This window comes from Pygoscelis adeliae, unplaced genomic scaffold (assembly GCF_000699105.1).
Source record: "Pygoscelis adeliae isolate BGI_AS28 unplaced genomic scaffold, ASM69910v1 Scaffold318, whole genome shotgun sequence".
Taxonomy (NCBI): Eukaryota; Metazoa; Chordata; class Aves; order Sphenisciformes; family Spheniscidae; genus Pygoscelis; species Pygoscelis adeliae.
In genome coordinates this window covers 1,421,338-1,431,923 of record NW_008825430.1, presented here as the reverse complement: position 1 = coordinate 1,431,923, position 10,586 = coordinate 1,421,338, and the positions used below count along the sequence as shown (strand labels likewise).

The 10,586-nt window shown below is 39.5% G+C and overlaps 1 protein-coding gene across 1 annotated transcript; it reads right to left on the bottom strand.

Moving 5' to 3' along the window:
* Nucleotides 1-3,929: 3,929 nt before the first annotated feature.
* On the bottom strand, nucleotides 3,930-10,279 carry FAM154B (family with sequence similarity 154, member B). Its single transcript, XM_009330903.1, has 3 exons — nucleotides 10,107-10,279; nucleotides 8,699-8,901; nucleotides 3,930-4,912 (listed from the first exon to the last, which is right to left on the bottom strand). The coding sequence occupies exons 1-3, from the start codon at nucleotides 10,127-10,129 to the stop codon at nucleotides 3,930-3,932; spliced, it is 1,209 nt and encodes a 402-aa protein (XP_009329178.1). The 5' UTR covers nucleotides 10,130-10,279.
* Between the last annotated feature and the right edge of the window lie 307 nt (nucleotides 10,280-10,586).

Sequence of the window (10,586 nt, the reverse complement as noted above, 5' to 3'; positions counted from 1 at the left end):
GGATTTGCATCACTGAAAATTAGATTAGCACTACTGTATAGAAAATGTTTAATGTGGACTATTGTGTCCAAGGCTGACTGCAAGGAGAGGATATTCCTGATCATTACCTTTTTAATCAGCAATGGGTCTTGATTCTTTAAGCAGTTTTTTTAAATTAAAAGAAAACATTTGTAAGATACTTTTGTAGATATTTATTGTCTGATTTAAAAGTGCAATATTTTGTTTTGTACAGTGTTTAATAAAGATTTTTGGACATATATTTTTTCTTATTACCGAAATTTCTTATTCATGTTTTTCCTTTGTATTTAAAGTTTTCAAATGTTAACACATAGCATTTTTTGTTGCTTTGTCTTTGGTTAAGTATGCATGCTATACAGAAGCAGTGCTGTAAATGTTTGTTATTGCAATTGGCATGACATTCCTCTGTAGATTATTTTATTGCTTCTCCAGTAACTGAAGATGTCTAATATTTAGCTTTCTCAAACGTAGTTTTGATATTTCTGAAATAAACTCTAGTTTGATTATTCAACACTGATTACCCAGAGATTGTTTATTACTGTGATTTTCATGGTAGCTATGCTTTCAGTCCAAGTGTTATTTTATGAACCTACTGTGTCCACAATTCTGGGATTTTTTCAAAGCTAAGATTAGTTCTTATTTTTGACAGCTTATCAGACAGATTCTCAGCTTCGTTACAGTCTGCTTTGCACTGCTATTAAGAGGCAACATAGATGTAACCTCACTGAAAAAGTGAGGAAGAGAATTTGCCAAAATCCAAATAAGCCAGCTCTGACTCACTGAAATCTAGAATCAGGCTTCTGTAAAAAGGTGGAATCTTTATTCCATTAATCTTTATTATTTACATTTCTTTGCCAGGCCTTCATGTACTGCACCAAGCAGAGTTCATTTAGATCCAACAGAACAGCTCTATGTTTTATATTTAGTGGGTGATGGGAACAGCTACGTGAAAAAAACTTGTTTCAGAATATCCATTATGTGTAACAGTCTTTAGAAAGAAGAGTCCCATAAATAATCTGAACAAGAAAAGCCTTAAAAAAATGTATTAAATTGAAAATACATGTCTAGCAATGAAATGGTGGTGTTTCAGAGTCATCCTAGATGGTAACATTGGCAAAGGTGCATGGGTCTATTTAATTTTCCTTTTGTGTCACCGACGCATTCTTTCTGTGCAGTCTTTAAAAAAAAAGGAAAGATTCTGTATAGCATAGTGCATGAAAAGCGCTTTTAGAATAGCAGTTGAATCCTTGAGTAACTTTTCCGCTTGTACATCTTGGTTTAGCATGACATCATAAAATGCTTTTTTAACAGCTGTTATTTTGAGAAATATTAGTTTTCCAGCCTGCTGTTCATTTTGTCTGCATTTCAACAATATGTTCCTTATGAAAAAGTTGACCTCAAGTATTGAATACTGTCTGAAGGTTTATGGTATCATTTGATGCTTTTCCTGGGAGCACAATCAGTAGCGTGTGGCTCTTTCAACTGTAATGTAATAAAGGCTTCTCTCTTTCACTATGAAACTTAGGGGAAAACATTAAGGGCAAAATGAAAGGCAATATGCTCCCTCGACCCTAAAAAAGTCTTCAAACACATCTGCAGAGGAACTGTTAAAGGTATCTGAATATGCCCTCCGCTTTCTCTCAAAAATTTTTGTACCGTGCTGGTAGGTGGCAGCAAATGACTTTCCATAACTTAATGCAGGCGGGGAAAAAGTGACTTAAGAACTAAAAAAACAGCTGTGAAAATTACAAAAAGCATCTGGGCCCACTCACAGACCCAAAGGAGGAGCCATTTTCAGCAGAACACGCAGGCGCACATAACTTCATGGATTCAGATTGCCTTTCTCAATGAGTTTTCTTCCTCCCTAGAAAAGAGAGCTGGAGGAAATTAGGGGCTTCTGTAAACTTCTCGTGAGGTACCAAGATTGTGTACAGGATATGGACTTGGGTAGGTGTGACTGTGCGAAGTTTTGACTTTGTTTCCTCAGTTGTGGCCAGTGAGTGACTCAAGTTCCATAAAGAAAAGGGTATTTGTAGTTTGTTTTCTTCTGTGGCACAGAAGGATGACAATATGAATTAGACTTTTTTCCTGTCCTGCTTTTAGGATATCACAGCTTTACATTGCCCTTGCTCACGCCCAATCCAAAACATGTCGTTACCAGCTGGGGACGTGAATAATCTTCAGAGAGACAAGTTTAATTGAATTGTTGTTTCATTAATAGAGTAAGTCATATTACAAAAAACACAGTACAAAGACAAAAATTACCTAAAAGTAACTGATGCTGTAATAATGTCTGGAGCTCTCTCATGCAATGCTTTTACGCACAGCTAATGTACTCAGTTCAGCTTCCTTCCTTGCATATGATCCAGTTCCTGCTTTCAACATGTTTCCATCATGGATCTTAGTCCTTTTATTGGTGATTTGGTTTATGAAGTACAAGCACATAATTCTTCAGAACCCAAATGACTACCCTATACCAATGCGTACAAGATATGCAATAGTGAAAAAAAAATCACACTGCAGTACTGTGATAAAACATGACAGTACTGTTAATCATAAAACTATTTATTGAAACTTGCTTAAATCGTGAACATAATAGGTCTGAAATCAGTTCATCTAGATTTCCCATAATCAAGTAAAGATACATAGAGAAAATACTAAATACCTCATACAGAAGCATAATCATTGCATGTACAATTTCTATAAAAATGTCATTTTCTGTGTATTTGTAACAAGTAATTCTCTGAAGAGCAGACAGACTGAAGCCAGGCTGTCTAGAGATTTCTGCATCTCGGTTGATACTTCTTTTTTTAACTGAGTTTACACTATTTTGTTATCTCTACATACACCTTTATAGTTCTCTGCTATTTTCCCCTTCAGACTGCCTCTGCAGTGACCTTTGGCAGTGATACCAGGCTGTTCAGCTTTAAAAATCAGATAGCAGGATCAAAAACTGTGGTGGATGGATGTTAACTTTTTGAGCCTGATTCTCTCTGCTTCCTCACCATCCACCTTAGAAACTCGAAAAACAATCATCTGTGAAATCTCTTTGTGAAGTTTGATTCAATTTGCACACTGGGTTTAAAAATTGCTTAGGTGGGGAGGACGCACGCTTAGTGTGTCAGTGTCTCCACAGCTTTGCGTCAGCTTTGTTTCCTTTGGAAGTAAAGCTGAAAAAGCACTATCAGAGAAATTAGGAAACAGAGTCTAATGACCTGCTTTTTATGTCTGAGTGATTTCAAGTATGTGTACAGAAAAAGAGCAAGGTTACTCCTTGTTAATTGCTGTCAGAAATTACAGTGTGACCTTTATACTCTCCTCAGAACTGAATGAAGGAAAAGTAACGATGACTAAAGCTAAAACCAGGTTTTTAGAAATGCCTGGCTGTCATGGGATGCTATCTTATGACTTGGGCAGCAAAATGTAAAGAAAAAAATCTTACCAGATTACTCCAAGTATTGATGAGATGAAAAACTGGACTGATGAGCTAATTATTTAGATTATTATAGCATTATTTGCTTATTATAAAAAAGAAGTTAGGATGAAAAGATACTTGCTATTTCACAAATACAATCATTTGATTTGCAGAAAATCTAAAAGAATTATATGTACAATACATATGCTCGAGATGGAGCATAATGAAATCTGGGAAGTCAAGGAAACTAGAATGCACGATCAAAAAAAGAATAGTTGCCATGTAAGATGCATTATTCCTACAAAAACTGGCAAATCTTTATCAGTCTTTTGAAAAACTTCTGGTTTTGCTTTGATTTTCTTCAAGCTATTAGTTTAAATGCTTTTAAAATCAGACTTTGCATTATTTAATTTGCTTTCAGTGTTATTTAAAGAAAAAATAAACAAGTAGGATTCCAATTATTTCACCAGGGTGCTTGAAATACTACATTTAAGTATTATGACAGAACAGCTACTTCCTTTGGAATAGGATTACTGTTTGACTCGGAAAATTCTGGAGTAAGCTGGCGGAAGAATTTGTGACCCTGAGAATCTGTGTTTACATAGACATAACCTGGAGGAGATGGGTAATTTGCTGGGCAGGTCTCTTGCTTCTTTGGAGTATATTCTGTGCGATACATAGTTTCACCTTGAAAAGGAGCTGAATTAGGAACTATAGCATGTACAGGTTTGAAACTTTGAGCTGGAATGATCTGATGTGGTACGTAATGAGATTTGAATGTAGTTAAATCATAAAATCTTCCCGTGGGTTTTGGAATTTCGTGTTGTTTCTTAGTAATCTCTTGCCGACAGCTGCCCCAAGCTTTAAAGTCTTCCTTTGTAGTAGTGTTCCCTTGAAAAGGGGCATTGGTTCTTCTTCCATTAGAAACTGGTCTTATGGGGACAGCAGGAGAAATCTCATGCTTAACGTAATCAAGATGGCTCGTGGAGTTAAAATCCATGTTGCCTGGGGGAGGAACGTACTCTTTTGTTTTGCGGACCTCAGGCAAGGAGACCAACCATGGCTGAAAACGATCCTGGAATTCAGTGACGCCATGAAAATGAGCATTGGATCCGACTTTTGCATTTTCAGGCTTGCAGCTTTTTGCAAGTTGCCCAGGTAGCCCTTGAAAATCATTCCGGTGGGTTGTGAGATCTTCAAAGGGTTGGTTGCTTGGCTTGTACTCTTCTTTTGATCTTATGAATTTTGGTTCCAGCTGATGAGCAATATAAGAAGTGCGATGGCTAGTAGTACTATCGAACGGCACATCTGAAAGCTTGGCTACACAAGGAGGTTTAAAACTTTGCCTGGGATTCAGTTCCCTAGGAACAAAGTCATCTTGAAACGTAGTAGAATTTCCAAACTTCTCCGTAGGTGGGTGGTATATATGCTCCACCTTACTAGGTTCCCTTCTTTGAACTTCCCATGACCTGTAGTCATCTTTAAGGCAAAAACAAAACTTCACCATACAAGTGTTATTAGTTAAGACCATTCCTTTAAAATTAAGCCAAATTCTTCTGGTATTAAATCTTGCAAAACAAAGAAAATGGATGTAAGTGAGAATGATAATGTTATCTGCATGTCTGTGATATGACAAAACTGTCTTCTATTATTTGTGTGATAAAAACAGACCAAAAAAATTGTACGTGATGCCCTGTTTTGAATATTTCCTCAAGGAAAAAGAAAATGTTGCATGTACACATTTAGTGTGTGTTCTACACAGAGAATAGCCATATACAGGTTTTATAGAGAGTATCTTACATTTCACTTAGAAGTTTGTGCAAATATACAAGGCTGAAAGGAACCTCATAGGTCAATGGGTCATGTTCACTACTGATTGGGAGAATTCTCTCTCATAATTGCCATATCAACATTACATCGTCTTAAAGCTTGTTGGGATTTTTTTTTTCTTTGCTTCTGGGTTTTTTTTATGAACAGACTGTTCTGCTATAGTTACAAAACTTAATGTCCAGTCTAAACTTTTTCATGGGCAGTTGAAATCAATTTGTTGTCTTGCAATCACTGTACTTCAGCTTTAGTGTTTTTTCACTCCTTGATCCTTACTCCCTGTTGAACTGCTAACATACATTTTAAATGAAGCAGTTGCATGCTGTCTTAGTTTTATGCTGAGACTAGGCTAAATTATTTATTATTTGCTAGCTTACTACTTACACATAGGCTAAATAGAAATTTAAATTTCTTATAAATTATTTAGAATTAATAAATATAAATAGAATGTATTTATACAAATGCATTTCTATCTAGCATAGGCCTAAGCTTGAAGAAGCTAGTGAAATATACTTTGTTTTTTTTTGAAGAGCCTTTTTTCCCCAAATGATATCCTTCCAACTCTTTCTGTCACTGCACTCTCTCATCTGCTCATTTTGCACCAAGCATTCTAACTTCTTGCTTTAATAACCAATCTGATTCTCATTATCTCAAGTATCTTTTCAATACCACTGGCCCTCATAATCAGGAACATCTTCATTTTCATCCTGGCATTCTAGTAGATCATATCTCATCATTTATTTTTACTTACTTTTAACTGGGGCTGCGATGCAGTACATGTAACGAATTCAGTAATGCATTTTATGTGTAAAATTTTCTACTTGTATAAAGTATACCAAGGTCATTTGCCAGAATGACATAAAAGATTTAGTGCCTTTGTGCTGACCATTGCAATAGAACAATTTGTGTCAAAACAGATCATTACTAGGATGATATGCAAGCTATATGGTACACAAGAAAGAAAACTAAAATCAACTTTTGACCTACTCTGTGGAAAAACATGTGCTGTATGAGCTAAAACTATCTGAAAGATATATTGGCACTTTAATTGCAATCAACTTTTGCCTGAGATAGCCTAAGCAAGTGTATGTTAGAATTTCTCTCCTTCTAGCCAAGAAAACCTTAGAGAAGGCTTTTCGTTTATCACAGAATCATAGAATAGTTTGGGTTGGAAGGGACCTCTAAAGGTCACCTAGTCCAACCCCCCTGCCGTGGGCAGGGACATCTTCAACTAGATCAGGTTGCTCAGAGCCCCGTCCAACCTGACCTGGAATGTGTCCAGGGATGGGGCATCCACCACCTCTCTGGGCAACCTGTGCCAGTGCTTCACCACCCTCAGCGTAAAAAATTTCTTCCTTCTATCTAGTTTCAATCTACCCCCCTTTAGTTTCAAGCCATTCCCCCTTCTCCTGTCACAACAGGCCCTGCTAAAAAGTGTGCCACCATCTTCTGTATAAGCCCCCTTTAAGTACTGAAAGGCTGCAATAAGGTCTCCCCGGAGCCTTCTCTTCTCCAGGCTGAACCACCCCCCCCCTCTCAGCCTTTCTTCACAGGAGAGGTGTTCCATCCCCCTGATCATTTTTGTGGCCCTCTTCTGGACCCGCTCCAACAGGTCCGTGTCTTTCCTGTGCTGAGGGCTCCAGAGCTGGACGCAGGACTCCAGGTGGGGTCTCACCAGAGCAGAGCAGAGGGGCAGAATCCCCTCCCTCGACCTGCTGGCCACGCCGCTTTTGATGCAGCCCAGGATACGATTGGCCTTCTGGGCTGCGAGCGCACATTGCTGGCTCATGTCCAGCTGTTCATCCAGCAGCACCCCCAAGTCCTTCTCTGCAGGGCTGCTCTCAATCCCTTCATCCCCCAGCCTGTATTGATACTGGGGGTTGCCCTGACCCAGGTGTGGGACCTTGCACTTGGCCTTGTTGGACCTCATGAGGTTAACACGGGCCCACTTCTCCAGCTTGTCCAGGTCCCTCTGGATGGCATCCTGTCCCTCTGGTGTGTCAACCGCACCACTCAGCTTGGTGTCATCTGCAAACTTGCTGAGGGTGCACTTGATCCCACTGTCTATGTCATTGATGAAGACATTAAACAGTACCGGTCCCAATACGGACCCCTGTGGGACGCCACTCATCACCAACCTCCATCTGGACATTGAGCTGTTGACCACTACCCTCTGGATGCGACCATCTAACCAATTCCTCATCCACCGGACAGTCCACCCATCGAATCCCTACCTCTCCAGTTTAGAGAGAAGGCTGTTGTGAGGGACCGTGTCAAAGGCCTTACAGAGGTCCAGATAGGTGACATCTGTAGCCTTTCCCGTGTCCGCTGATGTAGTCACTCCATCACAGAAGGCCACCAGGTTGGTCAGGCAGGACTTGCCCTTGGTGAAGCCATGCTGGCTGTCTCGAAGCACCTCCCTGTCCTCCATGTGCCTTAGCATAGCTTCCAGGAGGATCTGTTCCATGATCTTCCCAGGCCCAGAGGTGAGACTGACTGGCCTGTAGTTCCCCGGGCCTTCCTTTTTTCCCTTTTTAAAAATGGGGGTTATGTTGCCCCTTTTCCAGTCAGTGGGAACTTCACTGGACTGCCACGACTTCTCAAATACGATGGACAGTGGCTTAGCAACTTCATCCACCAGTTCCTTCAGGACCCGCGGATGGATCTCATCGGGTCCCATGGACTCGTGCACCTTCAGGTGCCTTAGATGGTCTCAAACCTGATGTTCTCCCACAGTGGATGGCTCTTCATTCTCCCAGTCCCCGCCTTTGCCTTCTGCGGCGTGGGTGGTGAGGCTCGAGCACTTGCTGGTGAAGACCGAGGCAAAAAGTCATTGAGTACCTCCGCCTTCTCCATATCCCGGGTAACCAGGTCTCCCGTTTTGATCCGGAGAAGGCCAACATTTTCCCTCGTCTTCCTTTTATCCCTGACATACCTATAGAATCTTTTCTTGTTGCCCTTGATGTCCCTGGCCAGATTTAATTCCATCAGGGCTTTAGCTTTCCTAACCTGATCCCTGGCTGCTGGGACAATTTCTCTGTATTCCTCCCAGGCTACCTGTCCTTGCTTCCACCCTCTGTAGGCTTCCTTTTTGTGTTTGAGTTTGTCCAGGAGCTCCTTGTTCATCCATGCAGGCCTCCTGGCGTTTTTGCCTGAATTCCTCTTTGTTGGGATGCATCGCTCCTGAGCTTGAAAGAGGTGATCCTTGACTATTACCAGCTTTCTTGGGCCCCTCGTCCCTCCAGGGCTTTGTCCCATGGTTTAGAACCAACAAATGTCACCTCTAACCAACTGAGTGCTGAACATCTTAAGGCATTATCACCTGCTTTCTATTATGTCTTACTCTCTGGCTCAAACTAAGAAATCCAGTTTCTAATATAGGTAATTCAAAACACTACCTTCATCTTGGTTATTTCTAAAGGCAGCATATATTATTACCTTGATAGGTTGGTATGGTATCCAGTTTTCCTCCTGTAGTGTGTTTTCTCTCTAGAGGTCTTACTAATGTCACTGGTTGTATTTTATGAGCATTATAATCTTTCTGGTATGTGGTTCCCAGTTCTATCTCTCCCGTCTTTGGTTTATGTTCTTCTTGTACCCGAAAAGGTCGCTTCACAATATCATACGGTAAATAATCAGATCTGAATTAGGGAAAAAGGAAACACTGGTTAAAAAAACATCTTTCTTCTGATGGAGTCACTTTTGTCATTTTTTCATTATATGGAAAAACAATGACTTATAATGTTTACTCTGAAAAATCAATCTGATGCCATATGTTAGAGGGGATAGCAAGGAGGAAAGAAAACTGTAATACATAAATCTAGGGTCTCTGATGCGTGATATAGCCTTTATTCAAAGGTAGATGGTAAAGCAACTTTTTCAACACTGAGTCTCATTCCCAGTTTAAAAATATTCTTTAAGATGTCCGAAAGGAGACTTGAAAAAGTTGCTGTAATTTTACAAAGAAATGATCTGGAAAGAAGCAGCGGAGCAAAGATCATACTACTACAAGTGGCAGCATTTATTAATTGCACGAGGAGAATGGAATATAATCAGAAACAGCATTTCACTGTTTTTCTATGGGCGCGTTACATCAAAAGGGTGTATATTACATATTTAGATGTTTAAACAGTATACGCAGTACACAGTCAATCTTGCAGAAGGGCATTTGGCCTTTCTATGTGTGTCCCTTTTGGTTTTTAATAAATTCACCTGTTGCCCTTACAGCTTAAAAGAAAAACAATAATGCAGAAAGTAAAGGTTTATGCTCCTGTCACTTTATTAATACTGAATGAGTGATGTCTTTTTCTAACTCTTTGAAAGATGCCCTTTAATTTTGTAAGCTTAACATCAGAGTCTGTGCACTGACAGGACAGACCTACGGAACCCCTTTACGGTTGGCTTTCTTCAAACTCCTAATAATTTAGAACTGTCTGAATAAAAAAAATTCCTCTTCCTTTTTCTTAAGGTTTCATTTTCCCACTATCTCAGATTCCACACATGTATTGCAGAAAGTTCCCCAGCTTGCCAGCTTTTTCAGGCTCGATGAGACCTAGATTTCCAAAACAGGCTGAAAACAAGGACAAAAATTTTAGATTACAGGTTAAAGGATGCTGTAAAGAATGCAGATCTTTTTGTATGCATGCTTCACTATGTTTTATGACCTTTTTGTGATAACTGTATTTCTACATTCAAAATTTATACTTTTAAATATGTGAAAAGTGTAAAGGATGCAATGATTGAGTTTTAAAAATGATTGCAATACAATGTTCAGTCCCCCCTTAAATGAGAAAGTATGAGAAACTCCATAGAGTAATTGTAAAACACATTGCTTCAAAATGTTTACTTAAATGTTGTAATTCCTTCCATTTTCCCACGATGCACTTGGTACTCTTGTTTCGGCTTAAGGCTCCGGGGAGGAGAAATGTTGCTATACTTGGGATATTTTTCCACATACTCTGTTGTGAGGCACGGCTGTTGTCCATTATCATAAATCCTTGTGGGTTTATGAGGGCAGCGATGGCGCCTGGGTAAAACACATCAGATGAGATCATTTTGAATAGTTTCATTTAAGGGGAAAACCCATGCCCTATCTACTGGGAGCGAATAACAAATGGGGAAGATTGAACAATATCAGTAGCTTGTGTTTAAAATCTTTTCTGAGTGATTAAAAACACAAAATATTGTGCAGATGGCATAGGTCCGAGAGCACAGTATACTAATAGAGTAATAACCAGTATCAGTATGAGAGTTAGTCCTTAGTACAGAATACAAAGGATGAATAGTTAATCTCAGTTCTCTAAATGATGCTACCACCAAGATGCAC